This window comes from Stegastes partitus, unplaced genomic scaffold (genome assembly GCF_000690725.1).
Source record: "Stegastes partitus isolate 25-593 unplaced genomic scaffold, Stegastes_partitus-1.0.2 Scaffold1516, whole genome shotgun sequence".
Lineage (NCBI taxonomy): Eukaryota > Metazoa > Chordata > Actinopteri > Pomacentridae > Stegastes > Stegastes partitus.
In genome coordinates, this window is record NW_007579247.1 from 48,894 (window position 1) to 75,456 (window position 26,563).

Here is a 26,563-nt window from a genome sequence, read left to right on the forward strand (position 1 = left end):
ATGGATGGATATCCCAAAGTTTTGGAGCTGCTACCCCCAAAATGCACCAGCCTCAATCATGGAACAGATCTGAGTCAAAGAAGTTCAGAAATGTACCTAGATGCCAACCCAAGCATGGCTTACTTTTTTGATACCAGTTAGAAGCCTCACAGCAGCATTCACTGTAAACAGTAGTCAGTCAGTCTTTCACTATTTTTTATCTATTCTGAGCATTCAAGTCAGGATTTCCTCCATTAGTTGCGGTGTGACCGAAGAAAGAATTACAATTGATTTTTCTGTTTTTCTCCAAACATCCGTGTCCGCTCAGCTACTCGGGTACTTTCACTTCCCTGTTCTTATTATTATATGCTTACAGTGTAAATATTTTGTCCAACAGTACAATTGCAAATATATGTTGAACTTCATTAAAATAGTTCTTTGATTGTCAGAGTACTTCTGTAACATAGCTGTCACTCAATCACATCAAATCATATGTATATAGTCACTGAACCGTTTCACCATCTTTTTAGCTCATTAAATTACTTTATTATTTAACCTCCAGCTCCTCTTTTGTTGGTGGTTCTGGATTCGTCCTTGCAGTTTGTAGATCAGCTATAGAAGACATACAGGAAGTGTAATCAGCCATCAGCTCTGGTTGACAAGATGACTAACAACCAGTGTTGGTTCTGGTTGTAGTTTTGATGGTTCTCTTGTTCTCTTGTCATCTTCCCTCCTTGTTTTTTCTTGGCTGCAGCAGGGCCTCTTCCAGTTCGGGGGATTCATGAGTCTGTCTTGTTTAATGAGGCCCATCTCACACTCGCATTCATGAGGCCGACAACTGGGCCTCCTCACTCCGACATCTATGTCCATTTTTCTGGTCTTTTTTGAAACAGTTCAATCACTATCTCCACATTGTTTTCCACAGTTTATGACCCGTTCTTCTGCTGTGGCCTAACAGCACCAGTGTTTAGCTCAAGATGCTTCACTTCAGATATTTAACCGACTTACTTTCAACAAGCATCTATTGACAGACTGTGAGCAAAGTCAAACACTGGTTGTGGTTTAAAAGCCAAATGAAAAAGGAGAGCCCAGTAACTTGACACGATTCGTTGGATTAACAAAGGCAGCACTTAAAGACATTAAAACAACTAACTAAAAACTAACAGAAAGAAAAATTAAAACAATATTCACAACTATGTCTATGATAAATGATCATCAACTAAAATTTCATGATCATAGCAGCCCTGGTCATACATATTGCTTTTGCCATGTGAAAGCTGGAAAGCTCCAAACTGCTTTTCAGGAACCAGAGGAAAAAATATCCAGCGTTCTATCTGTTCTAAACAAATATTTCTATCTTTATAATGAAGCATGAACATAAAACTGGAGCTCTCTTTCATACATAAAATAAAAAATCCTCAGTCATAGCTTGCTGTCCTTGACTTTGTGTAACTAAACCTATTTGTGTGCAAGCAAAGTTTCTGAGTAATCTCCGTAATCCACTTAAAGAGAACATTTGATCAAAGTAGAAAAAGATGGGCAAAAACAAACGCGCTCATCAAAACGAGCAGAGGTCAAATAGCTGTGCAGTGGACACGCATGTTACCAGGAGGATGTACTTTCAGTCCCTGCGGCGTCCATCTGACCAAACAAGAGGATTTCAGTCCAGACAGACAAGGAACTTCCCCTGGGGGCAGCCATGTTTCCCAGAGAGAGCGCAGTAAATAACAGTAGGACGTTCGGCATACTGCATGCCTGCAGATTTCACTTTTAGCTGTATAAACATTTCTTAAAGGCAGAGCTGCTTTAGAGTCATAAATGATGCAAAAGATAACGAATAATACAAACCAGGTTTTTAGCACAGGGTGTTGCCAGCAAACTGGAGAACTCAACTTATAAACAAGGAAAAATGAAATAAATCAACGCATGTTTTTATCATTTTCTTTTCGTTTTAAAGCATATGACATCAGAGGAGGAGCCAAAGGGTGACCACCTCAGGCTAAAGTCCCCATACAATCAACAGACACACTCCTGAAGCTAAAATTACATCCTAACCCTTATGTACAGTGGCTGACGGGGGCAAATGACGTGCATATACACAAACGAGCCGCATATACATACATGCGTTGCATAAATGGCCGACGAGGGCAAATGAAGTTCATACATACAAATGAGCTGCATGTACATGAATGCACTGCATAAACAGAAACACGCAGAATAAAGAAAACGCTGCATATCCAGTCACACAACGGAAGTGCCACAGGACTCTAGGGGCAGTTTTTAAGTGTTTAGCTTTTCGGTCACTGTGATTATATGGGTGCTGAAGTGGTGTTTTACTACCGTCTCCCTGTGTTCTCTCTGTTATTTATGTTTATCCATGGAGACGAGAGAATACATACCTCTTCATACAGCTTTTCCCTCAACTAACGCTACTTGTCTCGCTCACCGTTGGTGCCTCTCAGGCGAAAAGCTCACTACTGCCCCTAGAAGCCTGTGGCACTTCATATGCAGCATTTTCTTGTTGCAGTGCGTTTCTGTGTTTGCAGCGTTTTCTTTTAACAGCACATGTATATGCAGCTCGTTTGTGTATATGCACGTCATTCGCCCCAGTCGACCACTGTACTTATGGAATCAAATTGTAATATCAACAATTAAAAAACATAACTTGGAACAACAGTTGAGAGTGACATAAAAATGCTGTGAGTAATGACTTCAATCTTTTCACTACTTTATAAACCGTCTGACCCCATCACGCTATGATATTAATCACAGTAGAAGCTCAGAGTGCTACATTTTTAGCTCACAAAAAGGTATTCAGCTTCAAAATAACCAACGAACCAACAGCTTATTATCAACTATTAATTCAGGGTGTAGTTTTTGCTAATTGTAACACTGTCAATCTGCATTGAACAGTTTGGTGGAGTGTAAATACATGAAGAAATTACTGCAGGTTCAAAGGATAAAGACTGTTGTTTGCTGCAAGAACAGAGTATAAAACCTGGTGAGCTTCATTTGTGACTTGGGTATATAAATAAAACTGATTTGCATGATTGCTACTTAGGAAAAACAGCTGTGATTCTTTAACTCCAACCTCTTTTGAGAAATATTTAAAAGTTGTTTATATTGTCTAGCACTGAAAAGACTGAAAATACCTCTATTGCTGCTTAAACTCCGAAGTGTGTTTTCAGTGCTCGGCTTGAGAGAACAAATGGTTCTCAACTACGTAATCAGTAAATAACTTTAATAGAGACTTTTGGCAACAGTGCACTTAATGGTTCACATTGAATTAAACATAAAGTGTACAAAAGTCTGTTTATATATAACACAACAAACGGACAATCGACTGTTCGACAATACCAACTTTACTGTCTCTGTTTGTGTTGCATTTCCATTTCAGTGTGCACTTCATTACCGCCTCCATTTTCCATGACATCAACAGCATTTACACTATTTCACCCATAGGAACCAGCAGACTACCCGAGTGTTGACTGCTAACAAAACGTCAATGCTCGTGTTTTCTTGCCAACATAAGTCGCATTTTCCATGAATGGAGAATTACCGCTGTTGCTGTAAACAAAGCGAGGTGTGTAGGGTTTCAGATGTTACCACATCAAAGCCTGACTGCAGTTTTTTTTAGGAATGAACGACGGTTGTCCTCCCCTTTGACACAAATGCATTTTAGTGTCATGCAGTGGAGTTCCAGCAAGTAAAAAAAGAAGCAAACCGAGTAAAATATGACTATCAAATGACTATTTACACGTTATTTGAGTATCTGTTTGTTCAACCATTTAGAATATTTATTTTTAAATTATCTCAAGTGTGCATCTGGAGCAAACTGCAATGAGAGGAAACCATAAAGTTTATTGTTTAATATGACACTCAAGTATCAATTTATCATTTATGAACCTGCAGTAAATGAGTGAAAGACCCAAACAGACTTTGACAGTGTTGGCCAACCTTTGAGCCATGTTTTGTTCAAATACAGGCTGTAAAAAATGATCTTGTTTAATTTATTGTGGACCAGTAAGACTGAAAAGTGAATCTGTTTTAGAGATCAGGGACAAGTTTTGGCTTTTGAGAGAGAAACAACAATTTAAATAGTTTTTCCACAACCACTGGCTGCAAGGGAACATCTTCAATAAATACATTACAGTATTTATATCAAAAAAGAAGTAATATGAAAAACCACTTGTATAGCTGGGTATCTGTCACCTTTTCTCTTTAATATCTGTTCTGTGGTGCAGTTCTATGGTCATTTCAAAACTAGAGACCCTCTGAGATCTTACATAATAACAGGCAAGAACAAAAAGTATTTCTAGACAACATGAAGTCTTTAAATAAAGGTTTTTTTCGTTGTTAAATTCTCTTAGATGTTTCAGCATCACTGTGCAGAATGATGGACGTGTACGATTCAATACTGGATACATTTCACTTTGATTTTTAATTCTAAAAATCGACATCTTAGTGGTTGAACTAAAACAGAAACCGACTGATATCTAGGCGCTGCACTCACCAAACAGATGGGGTGCACTGAATCGCTCTGTGAGTCGGGTTTCATAAGAAGTTGTAACAGATAAACTCAGATTACGCTGCTGTTGTGCTTTGTGTTCTAAACAGCAAGCAACGTGATATCTGAATCACTGGCGTAACATCAATACCCATTCCTTCAGCAACTCTGGAAGCTTATTACAAAGCAGAGCAGAGTTCCCATGCAGCTGAATAACTGACTGTGCTCAAGAAACATCCACTAAAATCTGTAGAGTTTTGGTTTAATGTGCATCAGCGCAGTCAACAACCAGATGGGGTGTCTAATCTATTCTCTGACTGGATTTATGTCCCTAAAGAAAATCCCCCTCGTCGAATGACATGTGCACAATCCGGTTCTGGCATATTTTGGTCCTCTTGTCACATCATGTGCAAGCAGGCATGTGTAAAATTACGTCATTCACTAGAAATGACAGCGGCCTGCCTCATTATTGGATTTGACAGGATGCAAGGACGTTTTAAGCCTTTTTTCCACAACGGACTACTGTTACACAGAATCATCATCCTCTGTTTTCGCCAAAATGCCTGAATACTGCTGTCATCAGAGGACCCCTGTCTTTATCAGAATGCAAAAAAAAAAATCTGCTGTTATGAAACTTTTTGAGCTTGTGCCTCTTTGTGTATGAGCATATCAAAATGTGTCCTCTTCATGCTGTTTCTTCTTCAGCTTTTCTTAGTTGTTAATGATTTCACAACATTCACTGAAAATTTACTCTAAAAATTGTGAATTCATAAGGTCTGAAAATATCTAATTTAATTGGTCGTCTGACAGATATTGCATTTTAATTTGCAGTATTACATTTTAAAGTCAAGCTTTAGTTTAGTATTCGGCGTTTAACAGCTTGAAAACCCGTGATGCAGATGTGATCGGAAGTGTGACTGTTGCACAAGCGGGGTGGCATGAATTTGTAAAACTACTGACACAGCACTTTGAACTCGGGACCAGATGTGCTGCAAAATGTACAAGCTGTGGATATTAGATAATAAGACTAGTTCTATACCAGTGTGCCGCCTGAACCCTGTAGTACACACTGATCCATAGGCAGCATGAACAGTCACTGCTTGCATTAAATAAACTGAATCACATTATTAATCTCATTATTTAATAGCCGCACCTTGTATATCCTAAATTGCAGTCTTTGCAATTTGCTAAATGCATTGTTTTAAATTGATTAACTGTTCAGCCCTAAAACTCCACATGATCTCTGGACATCCAAAGCTTTTATGAACACTTAAAGAGCTTCAGTCTTACGCCAACTCTAAATTCAACTTGTCGAAATGCTGATATCAGCAAGAGCAGAACTTCCACTTTTAATTTTCCCATCTTAAATCACAGTCACCCAGTGTAACTTCTCTATTTCCTGCCTTTTCATTTCCCTTCAAGTTCCCCTCCAACTAGCCTCAGCTCTTTGTCCGTGCATCCACATATTGCAGCAGCCTGAGGGTACGTCGCACTTTACACTCTACAGGACAGAAAAAAAAGCTCCAACCAACCAAAAACACAGGCGCTAACACATATAGATGCAATGACACCCAACACAGATACACTTATGTCCACAGAAGCACAGGGACACACACACTTGCACGCCGTCCCCTCCAGACTCATATCAGCTCTGCTACAACTGCATCTGAGCAGCCATTACTTCCAATGAAAATTCACTCTGTCTGTCGAAACACACTTGTCACTCAGCAGGACATTCACGGCTATTTCTGGCCACTAAGTGGACTCAGCAACTTTGTCAGGGTCACGGGGAGTTACAGGGGCTTTTTTTTTTTTTCCTGGGAAAGAGAGCAGCCTTCAGCAAAGACGGACATGAAACCTAATCAGCCTTGACGTGGAGTCCATCAGAACTTACTGAGAGGTTTGAGGATGCTGTTGCTGGCCTCGTCGTTGTTTTCCGTGTCCGACTTGTCAGAGGCGTTCTCCGTCAGCCTCTCCTTTCTGTCCTTGTGGGCGGTTCTCCGACGGTGACGCCTCCGACGTCGGAAGCTCTTGGGGACGTGCACGCCGATGTATATGGTGTGGTGACCTGCAAACAACAAAAAAAGAAAAAGGAGATGAAATCAGATTCAGATGAGCAATAATTATTTTACACTTCTCAGCCAACTCACGAAGAATTACACTCACAATCAAAAACCCATGAAATGCAGCATTAGAGGTCCACCAATAAAAGGTCGATAGTGAATATTAGCAATCGAGGAGGCTGATAACTAATATAGGTTTGCTGTAAAAATCAAAATCTTGTTGTCAATATTTAGAAAAACCCAAACCTTAACCCAAGATTTTGATAAAATGTGAACTTTTCAACATTTATCTCTTATTGTGAATTGGTGCCGACATGCAACCAATGTGATAAACCGCAGAGTGGTGACTACAAATAGAGGGAGGTGACTGTATCAGACCCAAAGCATCACATTTTTTAAAATGTATTTCTTCTGCTGTAATCCGTTTTTAAGTAATAATGATCCCAATAATTGGAAACCTGACTGATAAATCAGTGGAGCATTAGCGTAAAACACTTTTAACCGTCCCTACAGTGCTGTAGAGTAACTGAAATCCAATCCTGCACATAACCCCGACCTAATCTTGACCACGTCTCAGCTCAGTTCAAGAGGGAACGTTCTCACATGGCCCACAACAGACCCGAGACAGCGTAGCAGAGCAGGGTAATGGAGGTTGCAGTACACTGTCAAAACAAATATTTGGACAGAAAAAGAAGTCGCACGTAGCAGCGAAGACGCCACGACTGTCTGCATGAACACGTCCCTGTTATACGTGTTGGCACAGTATCAACAGGGCACGCAGCCTTACATACAGTGTAGTCGTGCAGTTGAGGGTCAGTATAATGACAAGCAGACCACTGTTTGCTGATAACATGCCACTGGGATGGATGTGGATGTAATGCCAACACGCTGTATGTCTGCTGTCATAAGTGCCGGTCATCTGGATGGTATTTAGGTATCTGGTTCAGGGAAGTCATTCTTAACTTACTGGAATCTAATCCACACATACCTGGGTGTAACATTCTGTTTGTTTGGTTGCATGAATCACTGAACCAAACCACCAAAGAAACTTTCTTTTACAACAATATCAAATACTGCAGCTCTACTGACAGCCAGTGACTTAGTGAGATGCTGGCGAATTAATCACTATTACATATACTGATGGACTTAGAAGACATGGATTATGCAGAAGAAGTGGTTTGAGTAACGTCTTTGGACAACAACATTTTTTATGAAACTAAAACTAGTAACTCATGTGGTTCATTGTTACTGTCTCACCGATTTCAAGTCAACCAAAGCTTTTTGTTTTGGGGCGCTAATGGGATGGAAAAAGCTCAAACTGAGGTGTGAAAGAAACTCACAAATGAGTCACTTCAGTGCTCATTTTAAAATGCTGGCTGTGAACAAAAGCCACGAGGCAAAGAACCTTGGTGTCACCTTTGACTGTGACCTAACCTTTGAGTCCCAGGAGAGAAACCTCCTTTGAAATGCATTTGACCGGTTCATAAACATTTCCTGTGTGTGACCTTTCCTGTCTAAAGGAAGACACTTGAAAGACTATTTCTAGCAGACTTGACTAGTTTAAAGCTCAAGAAAACCTTCAGATGATCCAAAATGCAATCTTCTCATTGATACTAAACACAGAAGCAAATTTCATTTATTTTAAAATTCATTAATATTTTTGCTTTAAGTTTTTAAATCTCCAAATGGACCAGCTCCTGAACATTTATCTGGTTTGTTGGATAGGTTTGCCCCCATCTAGATCCTTCAGATCCTCGACCTCTGGTGTCTTAAATGTTCCCCAGAGTAGAACTGAGGTTGAGATGAGATATTCTGTTTTCTAGAACAGCTAAGTAGCTTCATATTTATCCCTAAAACATGTCTTTTTAGGTTTGCATTTATGTAGTTTTATGTTATTTACTGGTACAGGATCTATTTATTGTTTTATTGAGGACTTTCGTATTTTATTGTCTTGCATTTTATCATTATCAGCTTTATAGTGCGTTTCATTTTATTTTATTGATGGTACACACTTGGATTAGCTGTAACTCTGCTACACAAATAAAGTTAATATATTCACTTTTTAGCAAGTTTGCTAGTACACTGAGCAAAAACAAACTAATACAACAGTCCTGAGATAGATCTTTCATGAATGTTATGCTGTTCAGTGTTTTGTTGAAACTGTTTTAGAGAGAAGCTGGTTCAACGTTATGATCTTTTAGGAGTGGTATTGTTAAATTGCATTAGAATGAGAGATGTTTCTGTTATTTACAGTACATTTATTGAAAGAAACAGACAAAACACTTGGAACAGATCTCTGTATGATGCAACATAATTTAACATCATTAGCTGTGTGAATGAGACAATGTTCAGTCTGGATGTTAATCGATGAAAATTCAGAAAGTAAAAACCCCTGAACTTCCATGGCATCAGAAATCTTTGCTCTAGAACTAAATTTAGACTCTGTTTCCTCAAGTCAAAGTACAAACAAGGTTCCCAAGCTTTATAAATGAATTCTAGGCCACAGGAAGAGGAGTTCAAGTGGGCTAAACTGTGTGTGTGTGTGTGTGTGTGAGATTAACTGGTAACTAAATGTGTGGTCAATTGGATGATTGTGGATCAGTTTAATGCTCATTTCCTTCACATACAGTACTGGACTGGACTGTATGTTTCCCTCAAGAGCACAAAATAGCCTTATTTGTTTTTTTATGTTTCATATCAGGAATAGTAGGAACCAATAATTCCTTTCATTCCCTTTAATACCTTCATACTTCTCTGTTAAAGCAGAAAAAACTATGAAAAGCAACCGTTAAGGGCAAACATCAAACATGCTCCTGAAACAAAAGGCTTCATGCGATACGTGTCAAACGTCTCCTCGGTCGGGCAGAGCTGAGCCAAGCACTGCACATGACCCGACCAGGAAGTGGCTGAACCCCTCGACACAACAAACAATGATCTCTCTTGAAGCACAACAGCATTCATTATTCAGTCGTACCACAATGCCTTGTTTTTTTAGAGGTTCATCTAAATTCAGTGACACCGGCGGTTCAACATACCAAGCTAATGCTGAGCGCAAGAGAAGAAGGAAAAGATTTGAACTGTCCCAACTAATGTGAAGGGAAACGAGGGGGAATGTTTCACTGGGTCAAGCTTTCATTTGCTCTGTCTGCGGTTAATTTTTTTGTGTGGCTTTCTGATTTCTGAACAGATATTGATATGAATCAGACTGAAACACACGGTTTAATTTGCTAATAAACTGATATATGTTCCTTCAGTCTACCTGTCTGTTTTGGTGACTTTCCCTCTCACATGACACAAGATCAAGGACAAAGATAGAAACGCCTGTAAACAAATGACAAATAGTGAAGGAAAAAAAAGCGTGAGAGAAAGAAAGAGAGAGGGTGAAGAGTACAGACAGACAGAAACAGAGACAGAAAACAGACAACCAGCTGGAGACAGAACCAGCATCACCCACACCAGAGCTGCTGCCCACAAGGCTTTTGGTTCAACAAAGATGGCACCTCTCCCATGTTTATGTGATAACATGAAAACACAAGATCAATCGTACATGGTGCACAGCCCTGCTGCAATCCTCTGCCACAAAGGAACAACATACAAACACAATTCACTTACTCGAAGAAACAAAACTCCAAGTTCAGTCAAAGGACCAGATCGGGTTAAACTACAGACTGAATGAGTGAATTAGAAGCAAACGCTTCGTTCTTTTCATACATGATGTCCAAAGTGGTTGTACCTTAAGTCAGTGATTCTGTGCTGTATCGGTGCCCTTTTTTAAACATCATTTTAATGAAGAATTCCAACATTAATCAAAGAAAATGTTGTACATGTTAGTTTTAGTTTTTCTCCATTTCTGTAAAATAACGAAAGAAATTAAACTTTTATTTTTTTCTTTTCATATTTTTTGTCATTCTGTGTCATATTGCACACGTCTCTCTCTACTTCTAGTCATGGTTGTTCTGTTTAATAGCGCTACAGGACTTTATGTTACTGTAAAAAAATAAAAATAAATTAAAAAATTTACCAACAGTAAGTAAAAAAAAAAAAAAATCACAGAGCAGAAAAAAATGCCCACAAATTGCGCAAAGTTAAAGCCTTATTAAAGAAGAAGACCTTAAAATATTTACATTGTCATAAGATAAATCACAGAATGCTCTGAAGTTCTTTAGGACTCATAAGGATCCATGTGGCAGAACAGTTCGGTGACAGGGGAACGCTGCACGTCTGAAGGCCCTGAACGCCCACGCAGGTATTTTAAAGGTATTACAGCTTTGCTCGGGTTGCGGTTTAGTGGAGTTATGCTGGGATTTACACCAGGTAAGCAAAGAACGGCTGCTTTCTATGCGGCTGTGCTAGCGTGCTGCAATTTATGTGCCGGCAAGAGCAAAGAATTCCCTTCAATCTAATACAGGTGGAATATAAATGGCAGACGCAGCAGATAAAGCCTGTGTTGGTTACAATGCTGTTGCTACAAGCAAAATTTTGTTTACATGCTGAACAAGCCATAAATTCAAGTTGCCATTTTGAGCGCCAAATTAGAAACGCAGTGGAAAGTACACTTAGTTGGATAAAAGCAGCACTGTGCCAGAACACCAACAGGTGCAATAAAACTAACAGGAGAGTGATAAAGATGCCAGACGAGCTCAGTCTGCACACATCCACACAGAGCGGGTCTAATCAGCCAAAGGAAAACACCTGTGGATGTGTGACTGGTGTGCAGTGAGGGATTTAAATGCCTCACAAGTAAAAATGTACAAAAAAAAACAATGAATCAATGCTGGATTTGGGGGAAAATATGCTAAATTCCCTGATTAAAAAACAAACCACGAAGATTTCTGCAGTGATGCAATGATCTCAAACAATTAATAGCGTCAAACTTAAACAAATAAATCACATTCCAGTACATGTAACTTGCCTAATTTGGCATTTTTTAAATGATATATTTTGTTTTAATGGGTTTGTAAACACCTACCTGAACAAGCTTGTGCACTTATTTACACACAAATATGCTAATTACATTACTTTTTTCATTTGTTATTTACTTTGCTTGTTTTCTGCTCTTATTTTTTCTTGTTGTGTGAATTCATGACTCTTGTGTTGCCATATAACGCATACTGAGGCTAGATTTTTTCTATGAGTTTCTAAAGGATGCTTTTGTTGTTAAGCTTCTGTTGCTTATTGTACAACATGTTCAAAAATGTGTACAACTGCTGTGTCACTACTTAACAATTCTCAGAGTTGTATATGAAAAACTGGACAAATTTCCTCTCGGTTTTCATTTTGTTGCAAAGACACAAAGGTTGTAAAGCAATGCAAACTCTGGGTGACCAGGAGTATATAGGTCATATATGAAGGCCCAGGATTGAATTAGGTACTTTAATGATGGTTTGCTTATTAATAATGAAGTCAGCTAATGAATAATTTGGATTTGAAACACAACAAGTGGGGATGACGACAAGAGCCAGAGGCAGATGGCTGGACAATAACAATAAAAGAGAACAAAGACATTGACAGAAAGAGCTAATAAAGCGCACAGTTGCCATTAGAGCTGATAGATGAGCAATAAAGACGAGCGTGAAAACGTTTGCACAGGCTGAACAACGACAAGAAAGTAGGTAAGACAATGTGAGGAGAGTGATGGAGGAGGAGGACTAAAAAGTAGTCAAGTCAAGGAGCTGGAAAGGAAGATTTGCACACTGCCAGGGCAGCTTTGTGAAACAACTTCCTCTTCTTTTTTTTGGGTGGAAGAAGAACTTCTTTTGGAGCTGCCTGTAAGCGCGCACTGAATGAAATGAAATCCTTGTGTTTGCTGGGAGGTTTATTTAGCTCGCTAGATTTCTGAGGAGAGGCAACGCCACCGCCAGTTTCCCCAGTAACCGCGCCGCTGGGACCTGCCCAGAGCAGTGGGGAGGATGGCAACGCGCCACGCAGCACTGACAGCATACTAAACAACCTTAAAAAGATAGCGCTGAATTAGGAGAGACAGATGTTGATAGCTGGGTGTCTGTCAGAAGAAATGTTGCTGTTCTAAGTCACTCATGACTCAGCAGTCGGAAAGTAACTTAAAACTTTTAACTCTTATACAAACACTCGTCGGTTTAACTTCAGGTCGAGCCAGATGTGAGTGTTTTGATGCATGGGAGCTTCTCTAACGCAGAAAGATGACAAATGAAAGGAAAAACCAAGATTCTCCAAGTCTCTGAGCTCTGCCGGAGGGATGAAAACACTCTTCCAGAACAGATTCCCCCATTTGGTGTTTTGATGATGGAGGTGGAGAGTTTCTAACACCACTGTAAAAAAGAAATCTTCTACAGGTGTTTAACTTAGCACGCTGACAGTTCTTTGTCATCTTGCAGCACTGTCTAAAACATGGACTGGAGAGTATGGATAGAAGGATTTGTACTGCAAAAACTGCATGTTTATTGGTTCCTCTAGGTCTGTAATGTTTCAAAACGATCTTTGACATCTTAACCGCTTCGCTTTAGTCCCAGAAAATGTATAAAAATCTACAATTTCATACAGATGGGTGGCAAATTAAAGAAAAAAGTAAGTGTTGTAGTTAGATGTAGGGCCACCATGTGCTGCCGGAATTCTACTCCAGGGATGCAACACCTTTCTTCCAAAAGATGTTCCCTCATTTGGTGATTTAATGATGGTGCTGGAGCCTGCTGGCTAACATGTCAGTCCAAACTCACTTATAGGTGACTGGTGACTGTGAAGAACATAGGATATGATTCACAACTTGTTCATTAAACCATCCAGTGACCCCTCATCCCCTGTGGATGGGGCATTATCATCCCAGACAGCAGCCGTATACTTTCTGCACCTGTGCAAGGATCACTAGAATCCACTGTGGACATTCATGTGCAGCCCAAAATTTGTGACTACACGACAAGGGCAGCAGTGCACATGCTCGGCTTTAGTGTGCACGCACGGAAAGCATAGATAAAAAGTTTGCACATGTATAGAACAGAGTCGTGCAAGCGGAAGTACTGTAATACCAAGAACCACAAAAGTGTAATAATGACTATGCATCCGTGGTGTCCGCAGCTGTCCGTGTGCGCGTCCACCAGGAAGTATAATCAAGGCTTAGAGGGACAAGTGGGCCAAAGCCATGCCAGCAAAATGCCCCCTACAGCACAATATCAGAGCCACACGATCCCCTCACTGTAGGGGTCAAGAGTTCATGTTTTTCCTTTAATTTGCCCTTTAATTTGTAGCCAAAAGACAAAAGAGACTTGAGCTGCATAACTTAACTGTCTATCTTGAGCATTTGCACCGGGCTCCTCTTACAGAACTATCTTGTACGATGTGAGAAATGTTGAACCAGCTCATCTGTTTTTGTTCCTCTGATCATCCAGTCCGTCGGCTCTGACAAAACAGCAGGGAGGACACTGAGCTCAGTGAGCTCAACTCCAAAAAGAGTGTTGGCCAGCAGACAAGGACGCATGCAGGCACAGCTGAGACGCTGGTTACGCACAGGAAGTTACAGAGATCGAAGCCCACTGAGTTCAAACTGAGGTAACACCTGACGAAATGTTGACCTCTGGCATGAGGGTGCAAAATTAACTGTACCATTCATCACAGTCAACAAACCATGATTTTGTTTTAACAGCTATTCTATGCAGCCATTGTTTGAAATTCATGTTCTAGCAAAAACTAAATAGCAGATTTTTAATGCTTGTAATCCATCATCAGCTCCTTACTGCTGCGTGGTAATGCAGCTGGATTTGAAATCTGTGCTCTGAAGTGATAACAGAGCTTAAAAAAAAACTAATGTGTACATAGATGGATGACATACCTCGTGTCCAGTTCATTATCAGAAATAAATGAAGTGGCTGTATGTAATGGTACAGAAATGACAAATGAAAATATGTGAAACTCAACATCATGCATTCGAAAAACTATGGAAAAATGTAACATGCATGAACTCGGGCTGAACAAGTGATCCAAATATTACTGAAATCGCAATACGGTCAAATGCAATATTTAAATCCAAGGATGCAACTTTTTTTTTTTTTTTTTAAAAGGTAAAAACGTATCACAGCACATTTTAAATAAAGCAGTGGGATAACCCAGCTGAAGAATCACAGTCTTCATTCAACAAACTTGTTTGGTTCAGCCCACAGCAAAAAAAAAAATATCAATCATCATTCTTTGATTTTTTTACAGTAAAAAATATTAGAAAAATGGCTATTCACAACAAACTTGTGATCGATATGGCAGCTGTAACATCTGCCAAAATAATGGCGATGTATTTGTTTTTTTGCATATAGTTCAGGATTAACAACGGTTCTGATTTTCAATTTCGTTGGTGCACTGAATAGCCCATTAAACAAGCAATAATTAAACTTATTAACTATTTTTATAGCACAATTTTGCAGTTTAAATTCCATTTTTTTATTCCACAGAGAACGAATCTGGATTTTTTTTCTTACTTTGGCTTAGGTTTTATCCATTTTTACCAAAGACAAAACCTAGAACCAGCAACAAAGGGTTTTTGCTGGAACCATGTTGAGCACTTGCACCAAAGAACCAAAACAAAACATGAGCTTCTTGGACGTTAAAACAGGTTTCCTGCCAGACCCTTTAATCTGCTGGACTATAACCAAAAAAGACAAATGTCAGCACTGTGTTAACTTAATAATAATAATTGATCAGATTTATATAGCGCTTTTCCTCATCCTTAACCTCATCCCTGAGAAACAAGACACATCATGAGCAACAAGGAGGGACTGAGGTGTAATAAAACATGTAAATGGCGCCTGAATTAATTAGTCAGGTCAGAAATTAGGGAAACACAACATATTGAAAGAACAGTACGGGAAAGCTATTGAAAATTAGTTAAAATAACTGAAATACAGAACTATTTGTAGTAGCTAGGTTCTCTATAATGTTTTTAAAAAAAGCAACCTGGCACTTAAACAACATTCCCTGAGAGTATTATTACTGTTATGCAGACAGATTATATCTATAGAAGTTTTACTCTTAAATTATTAACCAGCACATGCTGAAGACATTTCAGTATAGCACAAGCTTTTCTTCGCTCTCTTTGTTGTCCTGTAGGTCTTTGTGGGGATTAGTGAGGTAAACACAGCATCACATGCACTGCGTTCTACATCATTCTCGTGCCAGCTCGCTAAATAGGTGAGCACCAGGGTGTACGTGCAGGATGTACGCAAATTTGGCAAGTCTTTAAAAGGCCCTTCCTGTCTTTCTCAATGAGTGCTCTGGCTTTGAGAAAACAATTCAGAATAACTCAATTGTTTAGGATTTTAAGCAAGTTTTAAAAAACCTGATTAGTGATTTATATTAGCTCACTGTTTAGACAAATTACTAAAAGCAGAAATTTAAAATGTTTTTGTTTGCATCGTCCTACAGTCTGTGTCACATTGAAGCTAAAATAGAAGTTTTTTTGCTCACATGCAGAGAAATTAAAGTGTAGTGTAACAGGTTAACTTACCCTCTACCTCCTCCTCATCGCAAATGTGCTTCAGTAAGGACGCCCCCCGGTCCAGCACCGCCTCATCCTCCATCCTGTAGTAGTAAAAGAGGAAGAAAGACTGCTCACACTTCTCCTCCAGCGACAGCGTGGAGCCATAGCGCTTCGGCTCGTTCACCTGCAGTAGGTTCGGACTGGGGCTCAGTCTGGTGCTGCTGGTGGCGCTCATCTCCACCCATTAAAAACTCATGGACAGACAACCTGTGTGACTACCCGCGAGACAGCGCCGTAAGATCTGATTTTCAGTGAATAAACTACCGTCACTGCGAGTATGTGTGTCGTCCTTGGGGAGGGCAAAGTGCGCAGCCGATACACCGGTATGGTGTAATGGCTTTAATCTGGCAGAGGGGGGTGAGGGAGAGGACAGGAAGTCTGCTAATTGAGTGTGATGGCCTGAGTGACTGGCGTTAGTCGGGCGCAAAACATGTCCGACTGACTGAGACTTGAACCCGTCAAAGTCTGGGTCTGGTTCCGTCTCGACTTCACTCTGCTGGACACTGAATCAAGGTGTTTTGTTTTACTACCGGGCGGACAAAAAAACCACATCAGAACAAGTGTCAGTTAATGTTGCGTCTAATCAGTCACACGCCCACACACACACACACACACACACACACACTACAAAGCCTCTCCATCTGGTTAGTAAAGCCTGCCAGCCCCCCTCTCCACCGCCCTCCACCTAAGAAACAAGTGGGGCATCACATGTCTGTCTACTCATCCGCCCTTACAGGATTACGCCGGCTTTACTTAAGTGACAACACACTGAAGCCCATAACAGGCCACCGTGTCGGAGACTCTGCCGCTCTCCAAGACGCTCCGCACACATTCATCCTCGCCTCAAACAGGCCGTACTGTTATCCCAACAAACACCGACGTGAAAACGGATTTAAAAAGTTTCATTCGAGCTAAAAAAGTCGTTTTATTTGTTGTGTTTTGAGGTGTTGGCATTACAGTATGTAGTCTCAGTCAGCTGAGCCCATGCAGAGTGAATGATGACAAGACAGAAACAAAACCTCTGTTGTCATAAAATTCATAATTTATCATTTAAGTCTCAATGCAAATTCTTTTTATTTGAAATCAATGACATCCCAGTCATCCGGGGACATACATTTAACAAGCACAGTAACAGCAGAACCCCTTAAGCGACAGGTTCTATTGGGATCACAGCCAGCATGATTTGTTTTGCAAAACACTGAACAATATTCTTTATTGTTTTGCCTGAATGAAAACCCTCAAAAATGTCTTTAAACTATTGATTGCTTAGCTGAACAACAGAAAATTAACTTGAGACGGATTTAATTATAATATTATGATTTGTTCCAATCATTTTTCAAGCAATTTTTTTTTTTAAATATACTTCTTTTTTACCAAATACAGGATAATTATAATGCGGTTTTGTTACTGTGTTCTGACATTATACAGACAAAACAACTGATCAGTAAAATAAGCAGCAGACCAGTTGATGATGAATACAGTTATCTTTTGCAGTTGGACTGGAACTAGCGATTATCGTCACTGTCAATTGATCTGATTATTATTTTCTTGAATTAATTGCTTGGTCTACAAAACGTCAGAAAAAGTCCAAGATGACAAATGTCTTATTTTGTCCACAACCCAAATACATTCAATTTACTGTCACAGAGGAGGAAAGAAACCATAAAAATATCCACATTTAAGAAGCTTAGACTTTAAAAATTACTTAAAGTAATTAATCAATTATCAAAATAGCTGCCAAGTAATTTAACAGTTGACAACTAATGGATTCATCACTGCGGCTCCACTTGCAGCTCTAACAGAAGCACTAAAGCTTAGTAGTGTTGACTGGAGAGTCTTTTATCCACTCACATATGAATAATTTTCTTAATGTTCTGTCTGAGGCGATCCTGTGCACCGAGGAGATGTTCTTTTTTTAATACTAATTCCATTAATACTCCTCCGGCAATTTAATCCATTCTAAGTCACAGTGGGTTGAGCAGCGTGAGCCGAGCGGGTCATAAGGGGCTCAGAGGTCAGAGGTCAGCGCCAGGACCGTCTTCTACCAGCTGCTCTGGATTTCAGTATGAAGGGACTCTGTGACAGGACGCTCTCCCTGAGTCATACTGAATAATCAACCTGTCATGTGTAAAAATATAATCGCTTTATCAGTGCGTTGTTCAGAAAAGTTGTCCAAACAGGGGATTCAGGTTTTTCACCAGCTAATCCTTGTGTGCAAAGCCACACTTTATTCAACATTTAGGAAGTAAAGAATAAGATTGTTAGCAGTATGAGCTGCTGAACACACAAATTATTCTAAAAAATATAGTTGTTAAACTTGTATGTCATTTATAAAAAAGTTTTTCCCTTCAACTAAGCTAATGTACCTACTTTTTTCCACGTTTTTTTATAAAGGTAAAATGCCACATTACAGATTCTAGGAGAAAGTTTGGGATTCAAATGAAATCATGTTTCAGCAGCTGGGTCTATTTAATTCTGTCACCCAAAAACAGTCAGATTTGGGGATGACTGATGACTGAAAAGCATCTGAACAAGAAACCAGAGTATCAAGCTTTAGCTCTGATGTGTAACTCTGTCTCAGGTCTTTTTTCTCAGGATTTCAGCAGCTTTCCTACTAATACCGGTTTCCTACTTCCTTCGTTGCCACCTATGGAACAACTGTGGACATAACAGGCCAAACGACACTCAGACTCAACTCCTCACAGCCCTCACATGTCGACTTTAAATCTAAAATAAGACATTAACATGATGCTATGGGCTTTCCTGGAGTTATTCTGTGGTTTTAAAACACTATCTTAACTTAGTTTGACCCCCACTTCTTATGCTTTATCTGCTTCTACTTCAGAAAGTAATTTCCTACATTTCCCAGGATTCTTTTCACCTCTAAATCAAAACACTCTACATGACAACACTTCTTTTGTCAAACTTTGTTTGTCCGCAGATGATCAAGTTTCCATGATCGGAATGCGTACCTTTCATCTAACTCTTCTTTTTTTCTTATAGCATATTAAATTTAGCCAAAACATTCAGACAGCAAATATCTAGAGAGCTCTTTCACTAGCAGAAAGAGAAAAAGTAATATTAGGGAGTTGGCAGAGATTCTGATTTAGGTTTTTGTGGTTTTGACATGGAACCAAAACCAATAAGCCTTCCTCTTTTAAGATTATGTTGTAATCAAGAAAAGGGAACATCATTCAGCAATTTAACAAACTCTTTACTAGATTTAAATTGCACAGTGAAAGATAAGCTACCATAAATGATTGATTGAGTGCTCTGCTTCATTTTTAATAATCCCTGTGCACAATAGCTCCAACACAAAGGCAGCGGGTTAAGCAATACAACTGCAAACACGGTGCAAGATCTTGTCTTTGGACACTTTTGGATAGTCAGCGTTTTTATGTAAAGGGCTGTCAACTCTGGAACAAACGGAAATCAAATTACTTGCACAAATAAAACCTTTCACAACCAAGGTTAAGGACTGCAAACGAGAGCTACAGCCATTTTAAGCTAATTGTAGTTGTTATTTTCCCCATTATGCATCACAATTGAAGTATTTTATGAGTATTTGTATTTGTATTTATCTGTATTAGAACTATGTTAAATTGTCCCTATAAAATGCAAATGAAATAAAACTGTGGATTCTGCATGGCTGCTGATTTCCGTTTACTGCAGACTGAGCAAACCTCTGCTGAAGGTGACATTTTCTGTTGCTATTTTTAAGCATCAGTTAAAACATAAAACAGCACAGAACCACATTCACAGGAACTGATTCGCTGTTGTGAACAAAGATAAGGCAAGTGAGGATCAGAGGAAAAGTCTGGTACCAGTCAAACTGCAGTAAGCAATCACCTTTACATCTTTTTAAATATAAGGTATGTGCTGCTTGTTTTTTTATTCCAAGTCATCTCACACGCCTTCATTATGTTTAAAAAACTGTTAACTATAATCAGGCAAAGCTGCATTTTGTTGTAAATGACACCAATTACAAAACCGACAGAATATCACTTTATTCCCTCTCATCCTTGACCTAAGTTGCTAAGAGTTTGCTTCTAACTTAGAAAACTGTTTTTGCCATCACCTCTGCATTTAATGTTCAGTTTTTCTATAACTGTGTTGTACCTGCACAGGAACAACTTTACAGTAACACTACAGCATTTGTTCAGTTACTAGCAACAGGAAGAATGAAAAATGAACCCACAAATGTGAATCACGTGACCGGCATCTGTGCATTTAACATCAAAGCATTTCAGGTTGGGATTTCCTTTACTCTATATTTTGAGCTCTGTCTGTATTAATGATCAATGGCTAAACTTTCCATCAACCTCATTACAAGCTGTAGAAGCAATCAGAAGCTGACAGATTGTTACTTTGCACTTGTATATTAGCAGCTATCTGTCGGTCACCTCGCAGATAACGTATCAGTCTCTCTCTGTCCTTGTTGGACCTACAATAATCTGCATGTAGCGTACACTCTCGAGCTGTTTGGAGAGGAGACGGTGTTCTCTGTGGCCAAACTGTTGGTCGCGAGTCCCAACCACGGAAACATCAAACAGCCTGAAGGCATCCAGACTGTGTTACGTATCTGCTGCAGTCATCACAAGAGATATGAGGAAAAAGAGGCCCAGGTCATCTAGTATTCTGTACTCCAATCAAGTTTGTAAAAGGCAAATCCCTCATGTAATGAAGGCGAAATGTCATCGGATATCATATTTCCCTGAAACTCAGAGGGTTTCTCAGCACAATAGCAAGATATCTGCAGCTTTTGTAAAGTGACAGCCTCACTGGGGTTTTGCATGAGTTTTAATTTCACTATTTTTCCCCTGGTAATTGTTACATAAAAAGCTTTAACCGTTTAGTCGAACTAGACAGGGTTGACCCCATCACATCATGATATCGAAAGATCCGAATTTCCACTATTCCAGTGACATTTTTTATCAACAACAATGAATTGCATTATGTTCCTGATTCCTGAAAACATTACAAGAGACTGCAAGAAAAAAACTCAGATGAATGAATTCATTCAAATACTTGCTGGGGACTTTCTTTTGTATCAGCAGAATGATAGCTTTCTGTAACCACAGAAACGTGAAATCACAATGATGCAACATGAGCTGGGCTACAGATCACCGCTACACTAAAAGAAATCCATGCAACAGTTTGGTCGTACTGCACAAGTGATTCAAAAGTAGCCCATTTTCCTCTAAGATGCAGGAGCGTATATTAATTTAGTAGTGTTTAGGGTCACTCTGCACAATTAAATCTAACAGAGGTTTGTTCTTCTCTGAGGCTAAAATCCTTGCAGAGCAATTACATGGCTGTTCCTGTGCTGATGCTTACACTTTAACATGTTCAAACTTCAAATGACCTTTAAGGAGCTTGTTAATGTCGAGCGTGGCAGTTTGGCTTTCCACATACAATTTGTAACTGACAGTAGATCAGATATACTGCTATACTCTTTGTATTAAGTTGACATGCAGAAAAGTTACAGCCCAACCAACTCCAGCACCGACTACAAGCCGGAAATTTCCCCTTTTTCGCCAGTTATGCAACACCTAGTCACTGGCAATACCCTTGTTATCAAAACACACCTAAATTACTCCTCATCGTGACCACCAGCAGCTGTTCATACACACAGATGAGCCACATTCAATTGATTTAAGGTAAAATAGCTGTGCACAGGGTGAAAAGCATTCCTGTAAAGCTTAATGAAGTCACTCACTTCTTCGTGCCACTCATGTCTTCAGGTTGGCTGTAATAAATCTCCTTACTGAAAGTGCTGAGCAGAGCGGATCACTGGAGAGACAGAGCGGCTGCTGATGTTTGACCTGACAAAGTAACACAAGGAGAGGTGACTTCTGTGCTCTGAAGTCGCACCAGACTTTGACAGAAAGGACAGTCTCTTGAGCTGCAAACTGAAACATTAAACATTTGATGGATGTTCCACACAGGTACAAAAAAAATGTGTGATTGATGAGATTTACAGTACAATGCAGAAAAATGCAGCACAAATTATGTAGACACTAACAATGGAAGAAGTGCAGTAATCCTGTGAGAATATTAGCTGACTTTGTTATACAGTGGACGGCTTTGACTCCAAATATGTAGAAGTTGAAGGAGTTTGAAAAAAAAATCAAACTTTAATTGGCCAAACCGAAAGGTTGATCAAAACAAAACGCACTCCTGCGTATTTACGCGCAACTCACTCTGTAACCGAGTGATCATTTAACTAGTTTAACAAAACCACGAAACCAGAATGACTCAAAGTGTAATTAAAACATGACAAAGTCGCCAAAATGTTGAAGTTACCTGTAACGTGCTGCATGGAACCACACAGATTTATTTTTATTTTTGGTCAAACACACGCACACAAGGCCTGAACAGTTTAAAGTGCCAACAGCTCCAAGGTGCAGCCAGCGTAAATGACTTACCGCTGTATTGTTGATCTTTGGCTCCGTGTGTGTTGTCACCCCTGCGGTGGCATGAAGGTAAAGAAGTCTACTTCCACCGCTCGGTGAAGTTTGTATGTGGCACTACGCGGCGGCTGCGCTCAGCATGCTGCCGCCTCTATCTGCTGGACCATCCTTCTGTCAACGCCACTCCTCCGGTGGGAGGTCAAACTGCTCCTCCGCTGCTCCGTCGCTCCTCTCCCCGCTTTATTTCACCAAAGTCATTGTGCAGCTCCGCCAGGACAGGGGTCAAAGCCTGACTGCACACACTTAGACTTTGCTGAAAACATGCACAAAAAGTAAGAATACTGGATTTCTGTAATGTTGAAATCAATCATTGAACCACATTAGATTGAAAAACAATAACATGCATTGAAATAAAAACAACAAATAATGCATGCAGGCATCTGCTCAACAATAATGAGACTTGAGAAACGTGTAGCTTTCAGGAATCAATTATTTATTTCTGCTCACACCTGTAAAAATGAACTCTTTTATATTTCTCGGTCATTGGCATTGCTGTCTTTTTATCACAAACTACTTCCTGCAGATAAAATACCTCTGGAATATTAATTATACTTCCAAAAAGGCATTGTTTTATTTTATGATATATATATATATGTATATCTGCAATGCATTCCTGGATTACAGCAGCTTCATAATGGGACGCTTGCAGGGACTTAATTCTCCTGTGGATCAGGTATACAGCGCCATCTGTTGGAAGAAACACTGCAGGATTAGATCAAATCAATTCAAAGTAATAATGGTGTCATTACTCAAACAACAATGAGAAATACTCTTTGCATCCTTAATAGTTCATGTGTCATCCAGTCTCACACCTAATGATGAATATTTCAAAAATTAATTATAGCTTTCTTTCTATAATCTTATTATTTATTGAGAGGTACGTAAGTCCAAGTGTGTCCTTCTGTGATGTCTACAATTTATTTTGGTGCCAGTCACTATTACACTTTGTCCTTTTGCTTTTTTTTTTATATATAGGATTACAAAGTCTGAAATTATGTCCAAGCCTTCTGACTTTCAATTAGCAGGATTTGAAGAGTTTATTACAAAGCTTCAGCAGCTCTTTCAAGGAATTAAAAAAAAAATGTTGGCAGTTTATTGCCTGCTTTGGTGGAATCTCTTAGGACTGGATTTAAGTGGACTTAATCCCCGTAAAATGTTTTATAAACTCAATTTTTGGGAGATGACTGCAGCGTCTTTCAGGAACCTGTCACTATTTATTACAAAATGGTTTGATAAGACCACTCAGGAAAACTCTGGTCTCTCAGGCAAGTCAAGCTGCTGTAAAACAGTAAAAGGCACCAGATGTACAGCAGACAGTTCCAGGTTTCAACATGTATATAGGCTCGCCTGCCACAGTAAAGGACAGTAAAGATTAGCGAATGGTTATAAAGGTTTACCTATATATGTGTGACCAATCAGAGGGTAAATCTTCCCGCTCTTTCTTGCTCGTCAGTGAATCAAACACTGGCAGGGAAAAGTTGAACGTTTACTTTCTTTGAAAAGAAGAAAAACATCATTTAAACCTTGTCTCTCCTGTGACGGTCTGAGCGTAATGACTTGACGTAGGCAGTTAATGTTTTGCCTCAGCTGCTTAAATGGACATTACTGTAAAAATATACCTGTTATTCTCCACCAGCTTATTATTGCAGCTTTTTATATGGTTTATATGCTCATAATGGTGTCGCACAAACTTTAGTTGATGATTAAATGGCAACTAAATCTGCAGCAATGTTAGCAATGCTATAACCTCTGTAAGCTAACTAAGCTTCTATAGCTAAACATTTTTTTAAAAATGACTTTCCTGACTTAAGTAACTGAAATAAACTTACCTCACCTTGTTTTACACAAGAATGATCCAAACAGCTAAAAAATGTTTTTAAAAAATAAATAAATAAATAAATGCAATACTGGAGTACTTACATGACGTTCCCTTTAAAGCCACAAGCTGCGTTCGCGAGGGCAGACACATGGGAAATAACATTAACCTCTGGCTTACTAACACAATAGATTTACGTAATTTTATATTAAGTCTGTACTTTTGTGTGTCTCTGCTCCACTTGGTAGCAGTCTCCAACAAAAACGCAAAATATGGAAGCAACACATAAGTTACTTTTGCTATTTGTTGGTGTTAGCACCGTGGCTAAAACCGCCTCGGGCCTCTTCTGATTAACAAGTGTTCCGTGAATGCAGCATGATACTTTTCTTTTTATGGCGGCAACTAGGAAACAAAAAAATAGGTTTAAGTAAAATATGCCAGAAAATGAAACAAAGGTTATCTGAAATGTTTGCATAAATGTCATGACCATTACATGTGTTCTGAAAAAGAACTCGACCTAACAGATAGCTGCTAGCATGTTAGCCTTAGCAGTTAGCTACCTTGGCTAGGCTATCATCCTGTTGAAGCTGCACAGGTAAGTCCAAAATTGCTCATACTTAAAGTTTATGAGAAATTTTGATTTATAAAGAATTTTTCCCTGACCAGTAGGCTTTTTATGGCTGAAAATGATCTCAGCCACTGGAAAATGACAGTAAGGTTTTATGTTCCAGACGCTTGTTTTATTTACCATAACAATAATCCCTTCTTATATTTGCTAGCAGTCCTTATGCATGCACCAGGGTTTTGTTCCACTCCTCGTTTGTTTTCAGCCTTTTGAGATTGAAGCCTACCTTGTTTCCACTCTCCTAAATGTTCAGATTGTTTTCTGATATCCATTTTTCGACTACTTTGGCTGCATGCATCTTGTTTGAAGGTTTAATGCTGCATGAGGCCATGTTCTTCTGCAGACTGATGTTTTCCTTCTTTAGTTCTATTTTCACATGGTGCACTTCATTTTAGCGTGGTCGCCTGGCCCATTGGTTGAAAGGCACTCCCAAGTCATTATATTCCCACCATCATGCTGGACCCATTTCTTCTGAATGTTTCTCTTTTCTGTCACCAAGTGAACCACGTCCTTGTATCCAGATAACTATATTTTCTTTTCATCTGACCGCAGAACTGATGAACAAAAGATTTTTTCTTTGTCCAGATATACTTTTGCAAAGGCTCTGTTTCTGTGGTTGTATGGGAGAGATGGGGTACTCTCTGGTCTACTTGAAGATCTGCCTTAAGAGGTTCCTACCAGAACTGCTCAGATTATTCAGGATGGTCTTGGTCCTTGGATTCTTCTTCACCTCCATCCCCTTTGGCTTCCTACCAAACCCTTTGGGATTTTTCACAGTGTGGAACTCCTTGTGCTTTTTGATGTTGCTGTTCACTGTGGCCACTGGACCTTAAAAACTGTGAAACACTTGGTTTTATTGCCTTTCCCTTGTCTTGTGAGCAGCCACAATACCGCAACCTTGCCTCAGGGATGGACTCTAACAGCAGCTCGCTAAGCTCTTTGGTTTTAGCCGCCACTTGTAATTGGCTCGTAGCTGAGTGGAGACCTATAACATCAGCTGTTCTCCGTTTAAAGTGTATTAGAATGCTTTAGAACATGGTAGAAATTACCAAAATGGTATAAAAGGTGCATTTTCTTTAAAAAAATTTGACAGTTTAAAGGGGTATGATTCATATTGGACATGGCCTTTTTCAGTCAAAGGAAAAGGAAAACACACAAAACATTAAAATTCATCCCTTACACCTCTAACACGATGTATTACCCTGGTTTGTCCCCTGTTTATGTCATTTCCAGCCACAAGAGAACTACAAGTCCAATAAAAAGACTACAAAAAAGTGTTTGGTATGGGTATGAATAATTTCAGCCTTGTCTGTCTGCTGCTGCTTGATAGGGGCTAATGAGGCTGGACAATCTGTAAATGAGGCGTAAAATCAAAACAAAGAGCTAAATAGAGACCAAGAAGCTGCATCATGAACAGCCTCTTGTACATTACACAGTAATCTGCCAACACATTTAGCAAATAAAATTGTGGTTTGTCTCAAATCCTTTATTTTTTTTGCATGGCAGCACAATCATAGTTCAGTGCGTTAAACTGCAATTCGGCTTTTGGGGGAATCTGATGATATTGGTTTCTTACATATCATCCAGTGTAGCTTTATAAATGTTTA

The 26,563-nt window shown here is 39.4% G+C and overlaps 1 protein-coding gene across 1 annotated transcript in view; it reads right to left on the bottom strand.

The window, feature by feature from the left end:
* The window catches only part of LOC103371037 (electrogenic sodium bicarbonate cotransporter 1), a 71,127-nt gene extending 48,588 nt beyond the window's left edge, over nt 1-22,539 (bottom strand). The window contains exons 1-4 of the mRNA XM_008300252.1: nt 22,471-22,539; nt 21,762-21,867; nt 16,010-16,083; nt 6,381-6,554 (exon numbers count right to left, since the gene is read on the bottom strand). Of these exons, the coding sequence (XP_008298474.1) occupies nt 6,381-6,554; nt 16,010-16,083; nt 21,762-21,778 (265 nt within the window). The 5' untranslated portion in view covers nt 21,779-21,867; nt 22,471-22,539. The remainder of the gene's footprint in view (nt 1-6,380; nt 6,555-16,009; nt 16,084-21,761; nt 21,868-22,470) is intronic.
* Nucleotides 22,540-26,563: the final 4,024 nt, after the last annotated feature.